The sequence below is a fragment of the Petaurus breviceps genome, unplaced genomic scaffold (genome assembly GCF_028583685.1).
Source record: "Petaurus breviceps papuanus isolate PSGF00001 unplaced genomic scaffold, PetGlider_PUasm1.0 582, whole genome shotgun sequence".
Taxonomy (NCBI): domain Eukaryota; kingdom Metazoa; phylum Chordata; class Mammalia; order Diprotodontia; family Petauridae; genus Petaurus; species Petaurus breviceps.
In genome coordinates this window covers 559322-585389 of record NW_027186390.1, presented here as the reverse complement: position 1 = coordinate 585389, position 26068 = coordinate 559322, and the positions used below count along the sequence as shown (strand labels likewise).

Here is a 26068-nt window from a genome sequence, read left to right as displayed (position 1 = left end):
TAGATAGATAGATAGATAGATAGATAGATAGATAGATAGATAGATAGATAGATAGATAGATAGATGCATAAAACATTTAATAAGTGCTTAGTATATGCCAGGCACCATTTTATGCACTGGGGATACAAATACAAGCAAACATGATGGCTCATACCCTCAATGAGAACACATTCTGTTAAGAGAAGAAAATACATATAGGGGAGTGAAAAGAGAAAGGTAAACAAGAAATGGCATGATCTAGAGATGGTTAAAAAGTGAGGTGAAGGTTCGATCTCTACAAGATAAGGCAAAAGCATGCTTATGAGAGCCCAAATGGCTCCAGTTGCAGGATCCAAGTTCTGGTGGGAAGGAATTGGGGATGAAGGCCATAGTAGCAGTGACTGAGAAAGCCTGAGTCCAGGAAACACAAGACAAACATGTATCAAATCCCAAATAGTTCCAAAGGTAGTTCCAAGTTTCCACTGGGGAGAGTGATGGTCTTTATGCCAGTAAAGAGGAGCTAGAATTCCTGAGATATTTTTGTTTTCTAAATTTCAATTGGCATATTTCTTTTTCATTGCCTTAAAATGTTTGATTTTTCCAAGATTTCTTTTTTCAACTTCAAATTTTTACTGTAGCTAAGAAATTTATGTAATTTCCATTGCCTTTCCACAAATCTTAAGTAATGGATTGGTTATACTACATACCTGGAACACTATCATTTTCCTAATTTCTACCTCCTGTCTTTTCTGGCTTCCTTCATCCCAGCTAAAATTATACCTTTTACAGGAAACCTCTCATAATCCCTCTTGACCCAAATGCCTTCTGATAATAAATTTCCTATTTATTTTGTATACAACTTGTTAGTACATTTTTTGTGTGCTTATCATTTCTCCTATTAGGTTGTGATCTTCTTGAGGGCAGGGACTGTCTTTTTCTTCTTTTTGTATCCCCAGTGCTTAGCCTGGCATATAATGTGTACTTAATAAAATACTTATTGACTGATGGACTTCATTACATAACATCCAGTGGAAAGATTTAGATGCTAAAAGGGAAGTCGAAGGAGATGTAAACTGGTTGAAAGTTTGTGGAACTTGACTTTGATTTTTTTTCCTGGTACAAATACTAACAGTTTCCCAGGACTAATTTAAACTTCCTCCACTAATGTCTCTAAGTAAACCATCATATCATCTGTGAAAACTGATCATTTTGTTTTCTCTTTGTCTATGTCCATGCCTTCAATTTCTTTTTCTTGTCATTTTGCCACAACTAGTATTTCTAGCACTATATTAAACATCTATGTTTCAAATACTTGTTTTGCCACATTTTACAGTGTTGTTGTAAGTAAAATGCTTTGTAAGCCTTAAATAGCCACTGAGATATGAGCTGTTAGTTTTTGGAACAGCTTAACAAGGGGAATAGGTGAAATTTCTTTTGAGGAAGAACAGAGTTTTAAAAAAAAAAGAGTATGCGATCACCTCAGGTAATGAAGAAAGAAGGATAGGCTACTTTTCAATGTTACAAATCTATTTCATAAGTATTTTTAGGGTGCTTTCTATGTACATAGTACTATGGAAAACATGAGAAATAGAGGAGATCTTTGTTTTTCAGAACTAACATTTTAGGTAGAGAAATAAATATACATGCTTGAAACTTAGATGGCAATGTGTATTACTTTGACAGAATATTTAGTGCCTTTTCACTGACTCTCTGGATGCTTCTCAGCTTACAAGGCACAGATCTATATAAATAAAGTAGTTTATTTCCTTTGGCTTATATTATTACACTAGCCCATGGTGATCTCTCCATACTCTTTCCTTTTATAGCACTTACTGCTGATATTGTTCATTTGGGACTTCAATTTAATTTGGTTCAATTAAAAATATTTATGAAGTACCTTACTTATACTCAATTTTCTGTTAGTAGCCAGGGACTTGAGTTCAAGTTCTGGTTCCAAAACTACCTACCATATGCCCCAGGAAAATCCTAAACTAATATCAACTATAGCTTATTATTATCATTATTGTTGTTATCATTAACAATAGCTACCATTTATATAGCACTTTGTGGTTTGTAAATCTTTACATATATTATCTCACTTGGTCCTTTGAAAAACTCTGTAAGGTAGGTGTTGTTATTATCCCCATTTTACAGATGAGGAAACTGAGACTGAGAGAGGTTAAGTGACTTACCCTGTGTGACACAGATAGTCATTGTCTGAAGAATGACTTAAGCTTAGGTTTTCCTGACTCCTGTTCCCTGTAATACTTCTAAAATGAGAGTAACTTGTACTTGTAAAAATAATTTAAAATAATCCTATAGGGTTGTAAAAAAAAGTATGTTGTGAATTGTAAAACAACATCTAAATATGCTGTCATTTTTTATTACAACTATACTCATGGTCCCCAAAGTGTCCTCAATTAAAAACCTCAATGAATTAGAGACCTGTTTAATATGTATGTGAATAAAATAGTAAAATTCATTATCAAAGAATCAGAACTGCTCTGATTCTTCTCTTTAAAGTTGAGAATGTCCATATGGCAGATTTGAATAGGCTAAAATCTCTCACCAAAGAAAAATTATGCAAGTGGTATAAAGGATAACATTGGAAAGGTATATGACTGAAAAAAGAAGATGAGACAGCCAGTGAGGTCCACATCCCTCAGATGGACTGATGGACATTCTACATACTCCTTTGGCCACTATGTGATGGCAAGAGATCTAGAGAAAACCTCTCAGCATATTGGACAGAGACCCTGTAGAGGATATACAGGAAGACATGGACAAGGGTCATACACAATGCTGCATGAGGCATAATAGCTTAGATCTACTTGTTCGATGTTGACTGATGACCATTTAAAAGCCCATTATTGGCTATGGTCCCTCACTATTGGGATCCTCTGGAACAGGTACTTTCTTTTGAGGGAGAATTGAACTTTTCAAGGGCTCTAGACTCAAGATGCACTTTAATATATATTTTTCAAAAATCTTCACATATTTATCCTTTATGATAAACACAAAACCAGAAATACATTATATACATTTAGGAAAAATTCCCATTCATCTATTGACTTTTATAAGTAATATTCTTGCAAAGATAGTAATGTACAAAGATATAATGGAATTATAGATTTAAAGACGTTACTTAATGTTTCCAAGACAAATCGAAACTAGTGGATTCTCAAGAAATGGAAATTATTATAAGAAAATAAAGCCAGAAGGGAGCTTATTGGTCATCACTTGAATCCATCCCCTTCATTTTACAGGGGAGGAAACCAAGACCCAGAGATATAAAGGATCTTGCCTAGAGTCACACAACCAATAATTCCTAATAAGCTGATTTTTTTTTCAAGAATTAAGTTTATTGTAGCCAACTCTACTACACCTGCCCTAATAGGATAGATTAGATGACCTCTGTAAATTAATTTTTTCCTTGCAGTTCTGGCTGTATTCACCAAGGATTTGTACTGCTAATCTTGGCAATAGTCAAAAAGGGCCCTTTAAAATGTAATGGTGTTTGCTAAGGACTTAGGATATAAACAAGTTAATAGAGAAGGAACTCAGGTGGTTTATGGAAAGACCTCTATACTGAAGCATACCATCCAGCTCTTTTCAGACAGTATTCCTTTTTAAATAGGACTTTTAAAACTTTGTCATTAAAAGACATAGGAAAAGGTAATTTTTCTATTCTATGTAAAGACTGTCCTTGATAGAGGTAGACAAGTGGCACTTTTACTCAGTAGGGCCCTTCTGGTCCATCTAAAACTGGAGCCACAGGTGGCTGAGGATTGAGAGTACCTCTTTCTGAAGGAGCAGATCACTATGAGAACAGTTTCTGAGACAAAGCTTTATGCAAACTTAATGTAGTGTATGCATCTCAACTGTTTGAGGCAAGATCCAGAAAAAACAAAACAAAAAACTATAACGGTATAAGTGATGGAAAAACAAACACCAGTATAGGAAAGGAAGAGAGACACTTCTCCTTGATGTCTACATTTCTTTGGGCAAATGCTTTTAAACCAAGTGCTATGGAAGTATGGATAACCAGGCAGGCCCTTAGCTTATGTCCTTAGTGGTAGGGGTTCTTGTTCTTAATACATTGTGCCTTTTAGGGATAAATATCCAGATAGTGATATTCCATTTGTACGTTGATTAAAGATTATTGTCTCTGCTTTACATCTGAAAAAAGAAGAAAAACAATTGCATTCCTTCTGTGTGTCCCCTTGATGCTAAACACAGAGTATACATTGAAAATAAGCCTCTGCCTTTTATTTCTCAAAAATACCCAGGGGCCAGATATTTAGGCCACCTTAATTTATCAAATATCAAAGATCACATTTTTTGGGGAAGAGTTCCAATTTGTAATATTCTGACTAAAGTAAACTTGCAAGCAGCTATGCTCTGCATAAATGTGAGTCACACAAAAAAGTTCTTAATCAAACAAACACTTTTACTCAGCCAAATCATCAAAAATTTCCAGAAAGCATTCTGGTAAAACGCTAGATCACAATTCTGATTTATAGTTGAAAAAGTTGTCTCCCATCTGTAATATCTTTAACACCAGGCAAATATCTCCTGCTACCTTCACATCCTCACTGAATTAAGTGAGCTGCTTAATATAATAAAAAGTGATTTATGTATACTCATTAGCTCTAGAGTTCCCTGCTCTCTGTTGCCCAAGTCAGGGCAAATTTTATAGGTAGCTCTTTCTACCAATGAGGAGCCTAGCATTGTTCTGCAGAAGCTATATTGGCATTGATGAGATCAGATCATTGCAAAAATTAAAAATAATACTGGCTAAGAAACAGAAAGGTAGATTAGTGGAACAGAGAGGACATACGATGCACAGTAGCAAATGATTATAGTAACCTTGTGTTCAACAAATGTAAAGACTTAAGTTTTGGGGATAACAATTCATTATTTGATAAAAATTATTGGGAAAACAGGAAAGCAGTCTGGGAGAAATTGGGCATAGACCAATATCTTACACTATTTACCAAGATAAGGTCAAAATGGATACATGACCTAGATATAAAGAGAGATATCACAAGAAGATTAGAACTAACAGTCAGATTAACTTTTACAAAGGAATATTTATTTCAAAATATCTAACAATAACAAATACACAAACGTCTTACTCCCTACCGCAACATATGGAACATAATACCCTCCCTCCCCCAGTTTTGTATCTCTTCATGTTCTAGGGAGGGGAAGAGAAGTAGGTTCAAACCTTAGCTCAGTTTCTATAGAGCAGTCTTAAATTCCAAGACAAAAACCCTCTTTGGCCTAGACTGCACAGGTGGCTTGGAGGCCACATATGACCCTTATATGACTCAGAGTACCGTCCAGGGAATCCAAAGATCCTTCTCATGAGCTAGCCCCCCAAATAAAATACCAACCTCCCAGTATATTTAGTTTTCAACTAATAGTCCCAGAGCCAGAAGGCATCACAACCCTTGTGACTCAGTGCCTAATTAGCTCAGTACCAAAAGGTGTGAAAAGCCTTCCTACCAGCCAAGCCTCCCTCTAAGCAAGCTCCTTCCTAGGCAAGTTCCTCACCCAATGGGCTCTATGTGACTCAGGATGCATCGCAGCTGTTAAAGCAGCAAAATATCCATCTTGGAAATACCTATGTACCTTTAGATCTGGGAGCACAACGCCTGTTCCAAGGAAAAAAGGACACGTGATCACATAGGCCTATTAATGGATGGGGAGGATCTTTACTTTTCATTAACATGACAGTAGTGAGTACCCCATTTATGGAAATGTTTAATTAGAGTCTGGATAACAACTTGACAAATATTGGTTGTAATCATTAACCTCTCATTGTCCTTCTAACTCTAAATTCTAGCATCCTAGGTTCAAAATTGAAATCCTTTTTCTATTTATGGTATCACAATTTTTCCACTCACAGGCTCATCTTCAAGTTATCTCTGGCTGTTTTTGCTCCTTCACACCTTACATCCACTCAGCTACCAGTTCCTGTTTATGAGACAGCAAGATTGTGCAGTGGATAGTACTGGGCCTGGAGTTAGGAAGACCTGAGTTCAAATCCAGCCTCAGATACTTACTAGCTGTGTCACCCTGGGCAAGACACTTAAACGCTGTCTGCCTCAGCTTTTTCATATGTAAAATGGGGGGTGATAACACCTACCTCCCAAGGTTGTTGTAAGGATCAAATATGGTAATATTTGTAAGGCACATAGTAGGCACTGTAAATGTATATCTCTTTCCTTTCTCCTTCCCTATTGATTTATGCTCTGCAATTTCCCTCTCCTTTGTCTTTTCCTTTCCCTTCATACAGCTACTACTCTAGTTCAGGCCCTCATCACTTCTTACTTAGACTCTCATAATAGCTTTATAAACAGTCACCTTGTCTCCATTTTCTATTTTTTTTCAACCTGTCCTTCAAAGGACCGCCAAAATAATCTTCCTAATTCATAGCTCTGATCAACAATTTTCTGCTGAAAAATGTTCAGTAGCTCCTTGTTGCCTATCAGATAAAACCCAGATTCCTTATACTGACAATCAAGGCTTTAACTATTTGGCTGTAACGTAGTTTGCTTCTTTTCCAGGCTCATTTCACAGGATTTTTTATGGGAAGCCTTCCCCAATCCCTTTTAATTCCAATGCCTTCCCTCTGCTAATTATGGCCCATTTATCCTGCACATAAATTGTTTTATATATATATATTTGTTTGCATATTGTCTCCCCCACTAAATTATAAGCTCCTTCAGGGCAGGGACTATCCTTGCCTCTTTTTGTATCCCTTAGCACAGTGCCTTGTACATATTTTTGTTTAGTTGTATCAGTCATGTCCGATTCTTCATGACCTTGTGGACCATACTGTCCTTGGGAGAGTTTTCTTGGCAAAGATACTGGAGTGGTTTGCCATTTCCTACTCCATTGGATTAAGGCAAACAGAGGTTAAGTGACTTGTCCAGGGTGATATAACTCATAAGTGCCTGAGGTCAAATTTGAATTCAGATTTTACTGACTCTACCATCAGTGCTCTATTCACTAAACCACCTATCTGCCTCTTCTGGCACATAGTTGATACTTAATACATATTTGTTGACTTCCCCATTGAAAATTCTCTATTTCATCCAAACACTATTTCCCTAAATCCTGCCCTCTTTTGCCTCCATGCCTTTGAACAGTACTTCTGCTATATCAAAAACAATTTCTTTACTGCTTTTCATTCCCATCTTCATTTAACATCCTTTTCTTTCCTTTCAGATCCCTCCCCTGTTTGAAATGATCTTTCTCAATCAGAAGCTCCTATTCCATTCTGATCTCTTATCTATTTTCAAAATTGTGCTAGTTATTTGTGTACATACCTCATTTCTACCCATTTTCTCATCATGTTAGAAAGTAAGCTTCCTGATGAATGTGACAATTTCATCTTTGTATCTTCAGTGTCCAGCCCAGTACTCATTGTAGGTACTCAGTAATGCATATTGAATTTAATTAAATATTTATAAGCATCAATTTCTGCATAAAAATTAAGTAAGCTAAATGTGGATCACAAGTATGATTTATAATAAAACTTATAAAAAAGCAAATGTAATTTATTTATTTTTTTGCTTTTTGGAGGGGGGAGGGCAGGGCAATTGGGGTTAAGTGACTTGCCCAAGGTCTAGTAAGTGTTAAGTGTCTGAGGCCAGATTTGAACTCAGGTCCTCCCTATTTCAGGCCCTAGCAAATGTAATTTTAATGACACATGATTATAATTAAGGTAATAAAATATTAGTCTTGAAAACTGAAGGTTAAAAACCGATTACAGATGAACAAGCTAGCTTTGAAAGTTACATGTTGAATTTATCATACTTGAAAAGGAAGCTGTACATAACAGGGGACTCAGTTACACGTACCATCCTCTGCTGCTCTGTGTATATAATAAAGCTTATTTTGTTTGATGTTAAGTTCAGAATGACATTTTAATTTTACAAAAGCAAACTGACAGCTAAGCAGAAACAATTTCCTAATTTGCTAATACATTTAAAAAACATTTTGTGGTAGATAACAGCTAGGGAGTCATAATATTCATATGCTATATACACATTAGCTTATTCTTTGATTAGTTCATCTGTATTATGTAATTAGCATAATAACAATAGTGTGTTAAGCAATTGCCTTAATGAGTCAGATGACAGAGACATTCCTCCTGTGCATACATCTTCTTAAGATACAATGCTACTTTTTGGGTTTGGCCCCTGTGGACAGAACTAGGAACACTGGGAAGAATCTGCAAAGAGGAAAATTTAAGCTTGATATCAGGAAAATAAACTGCCTAAGAATTATAGTTGCCCCAATGTAGAATAGGCTGCCCTTGGGGGTGATGGGCTCCCTCTTCTTGAAGACCTCTAAGCAGAGATTGGACAACCATATGACCAGCGGGGGATTCTTTTGGTGTAAGTACTGAACTTAGGTCCCTTATAACTTTCTGGTTCATGATTCAGTGAATCTGAGATTCTATTCATCCAACTTTTAAAATCTAACATTTTCTGATTTATTTCAAACAAGCTATAGTACATGTGCATGATAGTCATACTAGAAAGTTTATGCATATACATAAACAAACACACATATATGTACATATTTCCCTCAACAGGTCGGAATGGTCTATTTCTTCCCTCAGTTTCGTTATCAGATTTAGAAACTGAGCATTTTGAAAGTGGCTATCTAGCCATAGCAAATGTCACTAAATAAGTGTTAGAAAGGAAACTTCTAATCTATTTAATATAGACTTGTATAAAATGTGCTAATGTGAACTTCCATTTCTTCTTTTGGCTTGAAGCAATCAAGAACCTCTGATATACTGATTTAAATACCTTGCTTTTGCATGTAGTAAAAAAAAAAATAGAAAGCTTCATTTAGAATGGTAGGACAGGAAGAATGATATTCTTGGGAAATGAAAAAAAATATCTGTTGTAGTTTTAAAATTACATCAAGATAAATATAGTTTAATACAACTGCACTACTATTAGGCTTTTAGTGTTTAAAACATTAGTAATTGTTATATTTATTTTCATTTGAAAATCTAAACAGCCTTTTTCTCCCAAAAGAAAAAAATGGGGCCCCTAAAGAGCTCACTCAATAGTGTTCGGTTCAGAAAACTTAGCCAGCTACATATATAGGCATTGCATACATACAAATAATCTTCTCAAGTTATTTATCAGCTGTGGAAATGAAACATGAGATCATATGCAATTGACCCAATGTCATCTTCTAGAAAAAGCACAAAGGAGTCAGAAGACCTGGGCTCTGCCCTATGCTTCTCCATTAATTAGCCTTATTGTTTAACTTCTTGTCATTTCAGTTTTATCATTTATAAAATATGAATAATGATACCTAGAAATGATATAGAAACTTTGAGAATAGGTTCAGATTGTAAGTCCATCTTCCAAGGGCCAGCCTATCTAAATTCGAAATGGTTTGTTATCAGATCAAATGATTGGCCATGAAATCATAAAAAAAATTTTTTTGTCATAGCAACTCATGAAGCCATCTATTAAAGTGTGGGTTATAATCTGTGTCAGGGGAGGGAGTGTCTGCACCAATGAAATCATGGGTCACTAAAGTATTGTAGTCATCACTTGCACAATGTGTGGTCATGCTCTCAAAAGTGAAATCAGCTTTGTTGAACTTCGGATTGTCCTTCAGAAGTCCTCATTCTCACATCTAAAGAGCTGATCTATTTGATCAGAATAATTGTTTCCAGGGGCCAGCCCACATCGATACATATCGCAAATTTCTCCTCTCTCTCCCTTGGGTGGAATTGGTTCCTCAATGTATGCCAATGTGGATTTGCTCTCTTGACAGTCATCTTGAATCTTAACTTCTGGATAGATGGTCCTCGGGGTGCAATCTGACATGCGACTACAACTTTGAAGACTTTTCACATCACATACATTGTTGCTGTATTTCACAACAGGTGATTTATAGGCCTGATAGGATACTTTAGTGGTAGTGGTGATCACTGTCTGTAGAGCTGGTGAGGCTCTCCCTAGGTACCTGCAGGAATACTCTGAATTATAATAAGGGTGAGTGGTGGGGGCCTGGTTATTCCTCTCCCCACAGCTAGTTTTCCCAAGAGTTGCTTTTCTCCCATGATATTTGCTGGAGATATCCAAGTTCTGATCATGGGTACTAAGTGAATTTACACTATAGTGTGGTCCATTGAAATAAGTCCAGTCTGTGTCACTGTGTTTTTTACTGGAATCTCTGCAGAGGTTGGGATATGGGTTAGAGTTTATATAATTGGGGACTGTGAATTCATAGCCACAATTTGGCCTAGGCATATAGATCTTAGGATTTGGACATTTCTGAAAGGATGGGATTATGTCTTCTTGAAAGCAGGCTGAGTCATAGGTAGCTTTGTAAGGATCAGATTTTGGGAAAGAAGAGTAAGATTGAACTGGAATAGGAAAGCTGGTATCTGTAAATATACTGAACCCTTCGAGGTTTTCTGAACTGGACAAAGTATTAATGAAATGACCACTGGTGTCTTGATACTGTTCAATCTGAAAAATAAAGCAAAGGCAGATGAAGAATTAGATGATTTGTATATCTTTAATATACAATGATATCAGTAAGCTATGTCAGTTTTGCCCCAGTGTGTGTCTGTAATTAGGAAAAACAGCAAAGGATTGCAAAAATAACCTAACTGGAAGAAAAGCATTCTGAAATAAATAATGTATCTTTCAAATAGATTGGGATGCAAAGCCTCATTATCCTTTATGTTAACATTTTCATGGAAATCCCATTTTCTTCATTCTATATCAATAATGTTGCTAGCTCCTGTAACTAGGAAGAAAAGTAAAGATTTCAGAACTCTCACAGGAAGAACATTTCAAGATAGCAGCTCCAAACAGTAAGCCAGTCAGTCAACAAACGTTTATTGAATATTTGCTAGATGCTAGACACTCTGTAAGTGCTGGGGATAGCTCAGGATGTAGACTAGGGCTGGATAGAAAGAGCAGGAACTCTAGAGATAGAGAGCAAATGGTATACAGAATGTTTAGCACAGTCCCTCGCACATAAGTGCCACATCAATATTAGCTATTATTATTTATAGGTTAAAGATAACTCAGAACCATTTAAAGGCTTTCATGGAGTAACCCATCTCACCTCACTATGTGATCTTAGGTTAAACCACTTAACCTCACTATACTTCACTTTCTTTAACTGTAAAATGAAGGGGGTTAGATTACGTGATTTTTAAGGTCCTTTCCACCATTGAGATCTATAACCTTACCCAATCTCATTTCCTATCTGCTATTTAATATGCATTATCAACTCCCCATCCCTCACTCACATACCAGTCAGGTCAATCTCATTGTCACATACACGTGAGAATGGGTTAATGGTCTTTCCTTACTCAGGCTGTTCCAGTCCACACTAAACATTCTCTTTCCCCAACTTCTGTTTTATTGATCACCAGAACTGCAGAGTTTAATACTTAATTGTTTACTGATTGTGTCATGTACTTTATAGTTTGTCTAACTCAATTAAGGAGGCAAACTCTAAAAAATTAAGGAAAAGAAAAAGGCCCTATATTTTTGTGTCCTTTCTATTGCATAGTACAGCAGTGAGCACAATGCAAGCTGATTATCTGATTCTGAATTAAACTGGGGAGAAATAACTCCTAGACCTCTATGACTAGCTAATTAAAAATAACCAAACTTCCATTTCCACTGGCTCTATATGGTTTTTATCTAGTCCTTAGGTTAATGTTTAGAGTTAATACACATATGTGGAAGGAGGTAATTTCCCTCATGTTATAGTAGAAGTGTGTGGGGAGAGCAGAGAAGAAGTTGATTATAGAGGGCAAAGTTGGATAGGAGATTGATTGCATTTATCAAAGGGAGGAATAACAATATCCATCGTAGGTGGCCTCTGAGGAGCTGTGATGGGTAATCTGGTTCTCCCTATTATTATGATTACATCAGGTCACCTGGGACAAATATGTTCCTTAGATGCATCATTTAAAGGGCAGCTCTCTAAATTACCCTATAATCCTGACCCTCCATGGATTATGGTGGAGAGTAGTACCAGTTGGAGGAACCAACCTCTAGGTTAATAAATTAATATTCCTGGCATGTAAGGCATTATACTAAACATAAAAAAGAAAAGAAAGCCACAAGTTAAATGGCTTGAAGGTAAGTGTGACCACTAAGAAGAATATGGAGTGATAGCAGGCAACTCAGCGTGGCTGAGTGGGGGGAGTGGTTTATGTCTCTTTTTCAGTATTATCTCCATGGCTTCTATGCTTACTGCACTTATTTAGTTTAGAGGATCATAGATTAGGGCTGGAAGAGACATAAGAAGTCAACAAGTCCAATTCCCTCATTTTACAGATGAGGAGACTGAATACCAGTGACTTGTCCAAAGTCACAGAAGTAGTAAGTGAGAGAGGCAGGATTTGAACACAGATTTTACAGATAAGGAAACTGACACCCAGAGAGACTGAGTGATTTGCAAAAGGCCATGAAGCAGAACAAGGATTTAAACCTAGGCCCCTTCACTCCCAATCCAACACAATGCTTGTGCCATTGTTCATAACAACATTAGCCATACTATGAAACTGTCCTTGGAAAACAGGTTTCCTGGACTGAATTGCCAGCAACAAAAAATTTGTCTACTCCTTAAGTCAACAACTCAGAAGAATCCCTCGAGTATGTATATTCATTTTATTTTTGTGTTATCTTTTTTTAAAAGAGAGCACTCTCAAATTCTTTCTCTTCCCCTTATATTTCCTCATCACAACCAATCAATTGACAAGCATTAATTTAGCAACCACTGTGTTCCAGGCCCTATAAAATGTGCTGGGCATTGAAAGGCCAAAGTGAAAGTCTCTAGCCTGAAAGAGTTTACATTCTATAGGGGGAAACACCATGCATATAAATAAGTAATGGGACCTTACCAACCTCTTAGGGTTCTAATGAGTATGAAATGGAAAAAAAAAACTTAGGAACTCATTGAGGGCAGGAACAAGAATCTATTTTTTTTCTCCAGAATTTTCCCATATAGTAAGTTCTTAATATGTTTTCTCAATGAATAAACAAGCCAATTAAATTCTAAAGCACCATGCAGACATAAGGTAATACCTGTGGCTCCATGTTCCTTTTCTTTTGAGCCTGGTGAGGTGATATTTGTCTCTTAATAGCACTTCTTCTTGCTTCTGTCTCTGATTTACTCTCTGGTCTTGGATGATCATGAACTCCCTTGGCCTGCATCAGTTCAAAATACTAGTCATGCCTGTGTTTACCTAAGTATAGACAGGATGCAGAACAATTCCAAGAATCCTGACTTTTTAAGAGCAACCATTGGTATGATAGTTTATGAATAACCATATAGAAAAGATTTCTGTTTGCCAGAAAGTACTATAATTGTACAGCTACCTTGAGAAAGATTCTCCACATAAACTACATAAGCTGTATTTAGAGGACCATTCAGGGCTATTTAGGCGTGACATAAAGAAGAGGGAAGAGAAGGGCAGAAGCATTTGTATAGTTCCTACTATGTACCAGGCACTTTACAGATATGATTTCATTCAATTCTCACAACAACCCTGCAAGAAAGGTATTGTTATTATCCCCATTTTACAGTTGATAAAACTGAGGCAAACAGAGTTGGAGTGATTTCCTCAGGGTAATAAGGCTTATAAGTGCCTGAGGCTGGATTTGAACTTAAGTCTTTCTGTCTCCCGGCCCAACACTCTGTCCACTGTGCTACCTGACACACTACACTAGGAAACAGGAGATTTGGATTCTAATTCCTCCTTTCTTTTCCTTATGGTCACTAACTAGTTGTGTGACTTTGAGAAATAAATTTAACCTTTCTGGGTCTCAATAACCTCACTTGTCAAAATTGAAAATAATACCCTACCTTACTGAAAGCCAGGATCTAGATAATTGATATCACAAAGTCTTTGGGGATATTTTGTCCTCAAATTTATCATAGCAAATAGTTTCTTCTACTTAGTATGGCACTATCTTTGCAGCGTTGGCAAAATTATTAAATTTCCCTGGGCTTCATTTTCCTTACCTATAATGAAGGGGTTAGACTAAACAACTTTTGGGAATATTTCCCAGGGGCAGCTAGGTGGCACAGTGAATAGAGCACCAGCCCTGGACTCAGGAGGACCTGAGTTCAAATCTGGCCTCAGAAACTTAACACTTACTAGCTGTGTGACCTTGGACAAGTCACTTAACCTGAATTGCTCTGCCTTCCCCCTCCAAAAAGACAAAAAAAAAAAAAAAACGAGAACACTTCCCACTCTGGACCTATATAGAATTGTTCTAAATCCTGATCAGAAAGCATAGATTTATCTTACCTGGAAAAATATTGCTTTGCCATCGAGCCTCCAGAAGTTGGTAACAGGGTAGCCACTGTGACCTCGGCAAGGTATCAACTCTAAAGCTGAATTACAATTGGGACATGCTTTTTCTGCCAAATCAAGGGAAGATATTAGTGGGTCTCTCTTCATTCAAAACACTACCACCACAGACCCTTCCAACTGAAGGAAAGATAATAGTTATACTTCAAAATCCCGTTTGTTGTCTTAGATCACTTGACCAGTGACCAAGCTGATTCACTCCATCTAAATAGATCAGTACATCAGAATATTTGACCACATGTTTTTTGGTAGCTCAACGGCCATAACTTTCCATGCTTCTTTAAAGAGTCTGTCTACTTAATTAGCTAAGACAGAAATATAAGAAATGAAGCAGAGAATCTGGGCTCAGTCAAGTTAGTATCTCAATTTATGAGGCTGCCTTTTTTTCTCTGTCTCATTCATTCCTCCCTTCTATTCACCTCTGTGTAGCCTTTACCCAGATTTTACCAGCACCTTCACAACTTTACATCTTTACTTGTTCCCTGGGGAAACCTGAAACTAAAGTACAAAATGATAGAACTATTTAAACAAAGGACAGGACATCCTTCATGGCTTCTGGAAATCTCTTTCTAGTCACTTACACAGTGTAATTTGAGTACTGCTCCTTCCCTCTTCACCTCATAACCCCCTTTTCATCTGCCTGTCACAACTGGCGACTCTTTTCTTTGGGGTGAGGCATTGGGATTGTATCTCTAGGAGTGCCTTGTTAAAATGTAAACATTTGGGGCAATGAACTAATGGAGGTAGCACACTGTAGGGGGAAGAAGACATGACTTCCAGTGCTAGTCTTGTCATTGCTGTGTGACACTGAACAAGTCACTTAGGTCTCTGGGTTCCGTTTCCCTCATCTATAAAATGAGAATTTTGGACGAGATAACCTCTCAGCTCCAAAGTTCCACAGCTTTGATGCCTCTAGTCTTTAACCTTAGCTGTAATGCTGATGCCCATGTTTGGTCTAGAGTAGGGTATGTGGGACTGATGACAATAACCACCACACTTCTTATTCCATTCCACTTTCTCATTAACAGAATTACCACTTTTTGGTAGATAGGAGTCAAAAGGGAATCTGAGTGCACTGGAGCTAATGCCAGTAATAAAAAGAGGAGTGTAAGGGAGACCTTGTTGTATAAGGAGCATTATTTCAAAATCAGTGTTTCCCTATGGTGGTTAGAAGGAAAGCGAGATGATATTTTTAGCCCTTGGATTAAGGGTCATTTATTTTTTTATGAAATTATGAACATGGGCAAATATGGCTCGCATTGAGCAAAACTGTGGATCAGATGAAGTTTGCCTTGGGCATTTTCTAACTCAAGAGAGTATCTCTCTCCCTTTTGGTCCACCTTGGATCCCATAAGAAGACATTCCCACAGGGAGAGAGCTACCCTCTTAAGTTAGAAGACACCCATGGCAAACTTCATCTGCTCCACAACTTTGCCTAAGGCTAGCTATGTCTGCCCGTTTTCACATTTTCATAAAATAATAAGTGACCCTTTATCTGGGGGCTTAGAAAATCTTCTAATATCACTCCACTTCCTTCTCACCACCATGGAAAAATACTGATTTCAGAATAGTACTCTTTTTATAATGAAGGTCTCCTGTGGGACCTTTAGTAAGTCACTTAACTCCTCTGAGTTTGGGTTTTGTCATTTGTTAAATGACACTGTTTCAAGATCTAATATTGTGTGACGGTGAGTCATCACTCGCCCTACCCCCAACCCCTCAGTCCCATCTTACTTTGCTGCTTTTGCCGGGCCTTGTCACAGATGGCAGGCCGAAGCTGCAGCCTTGAGCCATCTGGGAGGTAACAGCTACGTGTACACACCACCACACCAAGGCAAGACTTCTTGAGGATCAGGCAATTGTGATTGTTGGTATTCCGCATGGCCCAGCCGCTGAGATGCCGCTGAGCATTCTTCTCATCTCCTCGGTAGATGAAGCGAACGTAGCCATCTGGCCATTCTCTGAAGTGATCGAAGTGTTTGAGCTCCTGAAAGAGATGAGGGATGGAGAACGGGAATTTGGAAATGGAGAAGAGAATGGGATAGGGAAGAACAGAGAAAGAAGAAAGATTGGAAAAGAGAATGCATTAGATAAAAGCAAACTAGTATAGAGAAAACTAGATGTTCAGCCCTCCATCTACTACATTTTAAAAAAAATTAATAGTTTACTTCAGTGAGAACTGGTTCTTTTCAAAGTAAAAAAAAAGGACTTGGAAAGACTTAGATGAATTTATGCAAAGTAAAGTGAACAGAACCAGGAGAACATTGCACACAGTAACAGCAATATTATATGATAATCAACTGTGAATGACTTAGCTATCCCCAGCAATATAATGATCCAAGACAATTCCAAAGGACTCATGATGAAAAAATTTACCTACCTCCATAGAAAGAACTGAATATACTATTTTTCACTGTATTTTTCTTGTGGTATGTTTTTTTTGTCTGTATTTTTTTTTTCATAACATGCCTATTATGGAAACATGTTTTGCATGACTGCACATCTATAAGCTATATCAAATTGCTTACTGTCTCAGGAAGGGGGGTAAGGGAAGGAGGGAAAGAATTTAGGACTCAAATTTTTTAAAAAAAATGAATGTTAAAATTGTTTTTACATGTAATTGGGAAAATATTCCAAGTTAAAATAAATTAAAGCCAAAAAAGGAGATGATTTTGATACAGAATAGAGCTTTATTTTATGTATCTTATTTATGGACCTTATTTATCTTATCATCATATTTATGGATCATCTTATTTATGGATCAGGTAAATCACAGTCTGATGATGAAATGGGATATTGACAAGAGCACTGGGCTTATATTCAAAGGAACTGAACTCTTCTCATCTCAGACACTTATTAGTTATGTGAACTTGGGGAAATAATTTCATTTCTATGACACAATTTCTCCCATCTGTAAAGTCTTTTCCACTTTAAAATTCTCCAAAGTTCCATACAGTTCTCAAATTCTGTGACTCCATGAATTTATTTCCAAGTTCACACTAGTGAACGGTGCTGAACTTGGAGTTGGGAAGAACTGCATTAAAACCCTACCTCAGGCAGGCACTAGCTGTGTGATCCAGGGCAAGTCACTTAACTTATCTCAGCCTCAGTGTCCTCATCTCTAAAATGGGGTACCTGCCTCACTGGATTGTTGTGAGGATTGCATAACATAATATATGCGCAGTATTTTATAAACTGTGAAGTCCTATTACTATATACCAAGTGATAGAATTCCAGTTCAAGATGATTTGCATATTCTATTTTCTTTCCATTGAAATAGAATTTAAGCTGTAAGCATCTTCACCTCTCTACAGTATTCTTTCCCCCAGAGTATAATACCCACTGGTGAACCCCTTCTAGTCTTAATAGCACTTTTATGAGGTAAATACATAATACAAAACATTGACTTCCCCCAACTCTCTCACCTGCTATTCCTTCCTCACTCCACAGTCATACATCCTTCAAAGTTAAAAAGGATGCCTTAGACAAGTGATAGGGAATCCCCCTTAAATTAGCATAACATTAAATGAAGAGAAATGGGAGGCAGCAGAATATGTGGACAAAATACTGCATTTCATGTCAAAGGGTCTGAGTTTGAATCCTGACTGTTCCTTTCTAGCTGAATGGTTCCATGCAAGTTTTTTAGTATCTCTAAAGCTAAAGTTTTCTCATCTATAAAATAAGGGGTTAGGCTAGATGATCATGAACGCACATTCTAGTTCTAAATCTATGTCCAGTGATTCCACAGCCCATGCCTGTCAAATACACTGCAGCATTGGTATATGCTGGAGAAAAATATGAGTGACCAAGAGAGTCCAGTTGGGAAGTTTACACAAAATGTCTAAACAGTGTCATAGAACAGGGGTCTCCAAAGTGGAATGTGCATGTCCTAGGAGGTTTGCAAGGCAATCCAATGGGCTGTGTGAAGGAACTATTAAAACCGAAGGGAGTAGCTGAGCCATGCATCAGGCTGGCAGCCACTGCCTGCCTCTCCCTCCCCTTATCTGCACCCAATACCTTCCCAGGCTAAGGGCAATAATTTTCTTCTTGTCCCCTAATCACTCCTGCCCTCTCTCCCCTGCAGCAATGGCAGACACATTATATAAGCCCTTTGACTTGGCTGTACACACCATGTCTATTGGGGAATATATTGGGGCCTGAAGAGGGTAGAATTAGACACATTTTTCAGGTGGGAAGATGCAACAGGAACATGCAAACTTTCTTTCCTGGAAAGCAAATACCATTTTGGGGTTCACCCTCAAGAGAAGGTGCATGGGAAGTGTACACAGCTTGGACAGACTGGAGGTCCATTTATAGAATTATAGGGTGGGAAGGGGGCCTCCATGGGCTCAGGTTTGCCATGGGTAGGGGAATGGGGTGGTGGGAAATGATTTTTGATAATTTAAGTTCTTTGAAGGTAGGAATGTTTTTTTATTTTTATCTTTATATTCCTAGCTCCTAAGACAGTGACTTGCATGTAGCAGGCATTTCAGAAGAGTTTACATCAGTGTACCATGTGAATTATAAGCAGTTTTATTTTTCCTTCCCAGTGGAATTAGTCCCAATATTTGTAAAGCACTATGAAATTTTCAAATAGGTGCCTAATTTTCCAATATTATGAAAGAAGGAAGGAAATAAACATCTACTGATGACCTGCCATGTGCCAGGCACTGTGCTAAACACTTTATGAATATCTTATTTGAGCCTCACAACAACCCTGCAAGGTAGGTGCTATTATTACCTTCATTTTACAGTCAAGGAAACTGAGTCAGAGGTAGAGTTATTTTGCCCACAGTCACACAGCTAATTAATATCTGAGGCTGAATTTGGTCTTAGGTCTTCTTGACTCCAGGCCCAGAGTTCTTCTACTGTATCACCTAGCTGCCTTTATTAATGTCACAAATAATAAGTGAAATAGAGACTTAAAAAAGAACATAAAAATACTTTGATATTATTATTTTGCCATTTGGAATCAATAAACCACCAAATTCTAGTGCTAAAAGGGATAGTTTTTTTTTCTTTTTGGAGGGGGAAGGTAGGGCATTTGGGGTTAAGTGACACCCAAAGTCACATGGCTAGTAAGTATGTCAAGTGTCTGAGACTGGATTTGAGCTCAAATCCTCCTGACTCCAGGGCCAGTGCTCTATTCATTGTGACACCCAAAAAAGGGATCTTAAATAAAGATTTCATGGGAATTAGTTCTTAAGCCACATGAATATTTGCAAATTAATGCTCTCTCTAATTTGGATGAGATAAATTGATTAGGAAAAATTATTTGCCTCAACTCTGAAAAGGATCTTTTTTCTAAGACATAAAAGGAATCAGCAAAAATATATAAGACCAAGAGTCATTCCCCAATAGTTCAAAACATGTGAATAAACAATTCTCAAAAGACTTGTAAATTATTTTCAGCCATATGAAAGACTGCAAATTATTAAGAGAAATGAACATTTTAAAAATTCTCAGGTTTCACTTTATACCCAGCAAACTGGCAAAGGTGACAAAGGGTGGAGATAGCCAATATGGGAGGGGCTGTGGGGAGACTGGTCCACTATTATACTGTTGATGGAGCACTGAAATGGTCTAACATTTCTGAAAAACAATTTAGAATTATGCTTTTAAAAAGTAAAATATCTTCATGGAGCTCAAAGACAGAAAGGTATTTTATATTCTAAAATATTTATGTCAGTACTTTATATGGAAGCAGAGCACTGGAACCCATTGGTTGGTAAATAGGCAAATAAACTATATTACAAGAATGTAATGGAATTCTACCATGCTATAAGAAATGGTGACTATGAAGAATTCAAAGGCCTATTGGAAGTCTTTGGCAGCTAAGTGGTGCAGCAGAAAAAGTCCTGGACCTAGATTTAAGAAGATATAAGTTCAAATCCAGCCTCAAATGCATACTAGCTATGTGACCCTGGGAATATCATGTTTTAACCTCTGTCTGCCTCAGTTTTCTTACATGTAAAATGGGAATAATAATAGAATCTATTTCCCAGGGCTGCTGTGAAGATAAAGTGAAATAATATGCATGAAATACTTTGCAAATTTTAAGGTATTATGTAAATGTTTATAATAATGATAACAATAGTAATAATAAATACACAGTGAAATAAATAGAACCAGGAAAATAACAACAAAGTAAACAGGAAGAACAATAAAATAAAACTGAATTCTTTGATATTGTAATGATGAAGTTTGATTTCCACCCCAATAGATGAGAAAATGTACTTTTCTCCCTCCCTCTCTCCCTATCTCTGGTAGAGGACTATGAAAGTAGAATGGGTAATAGGCTGGTTGGTTTCAGTGAATTGCTTTTTTGCTTACTTGTTTGTTTTTGAATCTTTGTTTCAAGGGAAAGTTTTTTGAGTAGTAGTAGGAAGAGAAGGAGCACTTTGGAAAATGAATGTGTTGTTGAAAAGGATCAATAAAACATTAAAAAAATTTAATACTGTCACCAAGGAAAATTAAACCAGAAAGATACACTGGCAACTTTTATTACAAGCCTTCTATTTTATAATGCCTTAGTCACTGAGTAATGTCTGAATTATCAAGAAACATGTGGTAGTGGTCCTTCACTAAAATAGCTTTCAGTATATAAATGTCTTTACTTATATCCATTGCGTATACTCTTTTCACCATCTACCATCCCTTTCCCACCCCAAAGCCAGCGTGACTGCCTTTACTAAAGCTGTATTTTAACCCTTGATAGCAAACTGAGTCAGCCCCTTTATTTTACAGAGAAAAATGAAGTTTACAGGGATTCAGTGCTTTGTCCAAGGTCACACAGCTATTAAGTGGCAGAGATCAGAGTCAGACCCAGGCTGCCTTCTTATTCCAAATCTAGGGCCCTTTCCACAATAACACACCATCCTACTAATGACCACAATGGCCAGATACCTAGATTTTAAAAAATTGTAGATAAAATAAAGTCCCAAACTAAATACAACTAATGTGTGCTTAATTTCAATTATGATGCAACTACAATAGTCTAAAAAGAACCATGATAGGCTTAATTTAAAATGCTTTCTTATTTGAGAAAGGACATTGCAATTTTCATTTCCTCCCCCTCCCCAGAATACAGAGACCCTTCTCTTTAAGATACAATTAATGAGAACCAACCCTACATTGAAAATCATCTAGGAAAGAGAGAAGCGATTGTGATCAGTGAATCTCCAATCTCTTAGGGGAAGAAAAGGGTTATATTTAGCATTTTTTTCTTTCTTTTTTTCTTCCTTGAAGGGATCACAATATCTTTACTAATAATAGATAAAAGAATACACCTTGTTATTTGCATGTGTCAGTTGTAATGGTCAGCTAGGAGGTAGAGCGGATAGAGTGCCAGGCCTGGAGTTAGGAAGAGCTGATGTCAAATTTGACCTCAGACACCTACTGTCTGTGAGATCCTGGACAAGTCACTTATCCTTTTTGCCTCAGATTCCTTATCCACAAAATGGGGATACCAGAATCTAAATTCCCGGGGTGTTGTGAGGATCAAATGACATGATATTTATAAAACACTTATCATGGTACCTGCTATATAAATGCTAGCTATTTTTATAGGCAACTGTGGTGTACTGAAAAGAACACTGGACCTGGAGTCAGAAGACATGAGTTTGATCCCAGCGTCACTAATGGGCAGTTCCATGATCCTGGATAAGTCAACTCTGAGTCTTGGTTTCCTAATTTGTCAAATGGAGAAAATATTATTTCTATTACTTATTTTATAAAGGCATGTAAATGAGGATCCAATGTGATAATTTGTGAAAAGCCCTTTAAACATTAAGGTTTTATATGAATCTCAGTTATTGATTATTGATTTTAACAAGTCATATATATTGATGAAGAACTCTAATTTACCAATTAGTTATGGGTTAGTCTACCTAAATTCGGTAGACAAGACTTAGTCAGGCCAATCAACCCTTTCCCCCACCAGGTTGGGAGGGCTGAAGAAAGGATGAAGGAGGGGGTCAAGAGTCAGGAAGTGGTAAATGGTAGAGCAGATCTACTCCAAAATGACTTTACCATCTTAAGAGCTGCACTTTGTTTAATTGTATTTTAGTCTTTTCCTCACTCCAAGAGAACATAAGCTCTCCAAAGTCAGGGACTTTTTCACTTTTGCTTTTATATTGCCAGCACCTTGTAAATATTAAGTACTTATCAAGTGGTTAGGTGGCGCAGTGAATAGAGCACCAGCCCTGGAGTCAGGAGGATCTGAGTTCAAATCTGATCTCAGATACTTAACACTTACTAGCCATGTGACTTTGGGCAAGTCACTTAACCCCAATTGTCCTGCCTTCCTTCCCCCACAAACCCCCCAAAATACTAAGTACTCATCATAGATTCACAGATCTAGAACTAAAAGGGACCTCAGAAGCCATCTTGTCCAACACTCTTATTTTACAGATAAAGAATATGAGGTCAAGGGGGGTTGAAGGACTTGTCCCAAGTCACAGACGTAGCAGGTTTCAGAGGCAGGATTTGAATCCAGGTCTTCTGACTGCAGAGCCAATGTTCTTTCCACTGTACCATGATCCCACCAATAATAAATATTTATTTAATTGAATTTTCTAGTAAAGTTTCTGAACCCAGACCTTATAATGGTTGAATTGAAGGAAAAAATGCACAACATACCCTAGTCAGGAAGTGATCAGTCAGTTTTCCTTGAGGCTGAGAGTTAGTTTTATGGGAATAGGATATACAGAAGAGAAATCTTTATGTGTGGCAGCTTTGGGGTTTGGTGGCAGAAAACTAATCTTGCCCTTCCAGGAATACTTCTTCACACAACCAAATAGATAATATGGTCAAAGTCCAAAACTGCAAAAGGATTCCAGAAGTGGTATTTATTTTCTATATACTGAACTCTCACTTTAAAAATCCAGATCCCCTCATAACAACTTAACGACATTTTTGTATCTCTAGAAATATTACACCTATTCTCTACCTAGGAAATAGAAAGAAAGAAACAAGAAAGAAAAAGAAAGAACTAATATTTATGTAGTGTTTACTATGTTCCAGGTACTGTGCTAATTGTTTTATGATTTTTATCTCATTTGTCCACAGGCGCTCTCCCTTTCACCCAAAGAAAGAACTAGTTAGGTTTATTTGTTTAAGAACTCAGTCTATTTTTGATGGCTATCAAAATTAAACCTTTTCATAGGACTTAGAGATGGAAGAGACCTAGAGATCATCTACTCTAATCTCTTAAATTCATAAATGATGAAACTGAAGACCAGAGAGTTCCTGGGATCACATAGGTAGTAAATAGCAGAGCTGGGATTTGAAGCTGAATCTTTTGACCCAAGTTCTGTACTTTATAACACACCATGGACTTAGTACAATAAAGAAGTCAATATTTTAGGATTATAGTTAACATCAATGTAGTGAAAGAACCGGGGCTCTTAGATCTCTTGTCTCCCAAGTCAATGTTCTTTCCCCTGTACCATATTTTTGGTTTTTGGTGGGTTTTGTTTTTTGTTTTTTTCTTTTTGGAGGGGAGAAGGTAGGGTAACTGGGGTTAAGTGACTTGCCCAAGGTCAAATGGCTAGTTTTTTTGTCTTAAGTGTCTGAGGCCAGATTGGAACTCAGGTCCTTCTGACTCCAGGGCCAGTGCTCTATTCACTGCTCCTTCTAGCTGCCCAAGTCCCACATTTTCTATGAAGTGGTGAGTTTGGGTTCTCTGGTCATCAATTGCTTCATTTCATCAAACGAAATAATTAGATTAACTAATTCCTAAGGTATAATTGACTCTAAACTCTTTTTGTCTTAGGATCTTCTTTAAACTCTAGGTCTTGACTACAAGCTTATGACTCAACTAAGCAAAGCTGCCTTTTACTCTCCTAAGAAATAGTTATTTTCTAAATATAAAGAATTAGGTTCCATTTAGTCCGTTGTCTTTATTTTATAGATTGGAAATATTTTTACAGACTTTTAATGGATTACATAAGGAAGTAAGTTAAGTTGCTTTCTAATTATACCTATTTTTTATACCAAAAATGGAATTGCTCAGTCTACTTACCTACCTTATTGCCTGGTTTTGAATTTTGCTGACTTTTGACTGATTAAAAAATCAATCAATTAATCAGTAAGCACTTATTAAGTGCCTAATACTATCCTAATACTAGGGATATAGAAAAAGAAAACAGTCCCTTCCTTCAATGAATTTAGTTTAGGGGAAACAACATAATTTCTTCCAAAATGCAAATCCACCCTCAAAGAAGGCAGATCTCCATATACATGGCTGTGTATATTCAAGAGAATAATATTTAGGATTGGAGGGCAGTATTAAAAGTAGAGCAACAAAAATGATTTGAGCCTAGCCAGCACTACTGGAAGAGGCTTCCTTTTTTTGATTCCTTTGCAATGGATTACTTTTAGTCTGATGTGGAGACTGTCAAATTTGAATAAAAATTAGTCACATTATTTCATAGTCATACCACATGTTTTTACTTGGAAGTAATAACATGTAAATCATATGAAACAGGCTTTAAAATCTTTCCTGTACATTTCAAGAAAGGCACAAGCTTTCTTTTTCTAAGAGTAACCTTATAACATGAAAATTATGGCCCAAATTTCAGGGAGAAGCTTTTGGGAGAATCAAGATGTGTAGATCAGAGATGCATTTCTGTTCTCTCTCTTGTCCTATTTCAATCTAATTACTTCAAAATTGCTTGCAAAAGTCAAATTTCTGAAAGCTAACTTGTTGACAGTAGGGGCACAGTCTCTATCCCTTTCCACTGCAAGAGAGTGTAAGGCTTATTTCTGAAAATAGGAATGTGGACCAAAATTTGGGGCCATCACTCTGATAAAGGGTTTCACTGGTATTTATGCAAAGTAAAACTAAGTAGTTGGAAGAGACAGAAAGAGAAAGAGAGACAGAGAGAGAGTTCTGCCTTTCTGTTGAAAGAAAACCCTAGTGGGCTTAATAGATCTAGTCCCTCAACACAGTTCTCACTTACTTGAGGCATTTTGGGATCATTAATGTCCCAGTTGAGTTTCATCCCGTAGGAACATGTGCAGTCGACCTCCTCAAAGGCATCCGTTGCCATTTTCGAACTTCCCTTTCTCTGCTTTCTTTAGTCTTTCTTGCCCCCAAGGGGGTTAGGGAAACACCTTCACCTAAACCCGTTAATCTGAGATTAAAAAAAAAAATCAATAATAGTTTTGGAACTGAGAAGGAAGTTATAGGATTTTTTTCCCCTTATTAAAACAAAAAGAGCCAAGTTTTAGAAATTAAGGAGGCCACTTTTGGAGAGAAGGGAAAGCATCTCCCATGGAGAAGGAAAACAGCCCTGGGAGAGTATGAGCTGTGTCCAGGACTTTGGTGCTGAAGAGGACGAACTGCTAGGATCAATGCCCTTCGAGCACACTTCACCACCAGCCGGTGGAGGCTCCTCCTTGCTTTATGTAGACTGAGAAGGGAGGGCAGTTTCTTCTCCCCGCCCTTCTTATGCCCAAAGTCCTGTCGCTCCTGAACAGTTGATTTGATCAATGGACAGATCCCTGAATCCCGAAATCCTTTCAATGACTAGAGGGAGCCTGAGTCAAGCACTCCCGGGAGAGGAGAACTAGCCAGGAGCTAGCACTTATAGTTCTCGAGTGGCGGCGGCGAGTTCCCTACACTAGGGGAGGTGAGGTTCCCAGCCAAGTTCTGCCCCCTGAAGTACAGAAGGATAGAGG

General features: G+C 37.4%; 1 protein-coding gene across 1 annotated transcript; it reads right to left on the bottom strand.

Moving 5' to 3' along the window:
• Window positions 1-9641: 9641 nt before the first annotated feature.
• Window positions 9642-25437, bottom strand: GCM2 (glial cells missing transcription factor 2). The gene is made up of 5 exons (XM_069103460.1): window positions 25348-25437; window positions 16118-16370; window positions 14321-14433; window positions 13092-13214; window positions 9642-10505 (listed from the first exon to the last, which is right to left on the bottom strand). The coding sequence occupies exons 1-5, from the start codon at window positions 25435-25437 to the stop codon at window positions 9642-9644; spliced, it is 1443 nt and encodes a 480-aa protein (XP_068959561.1).
• Window positions 25438-26068: the final 631 nt, after the last annotated feature.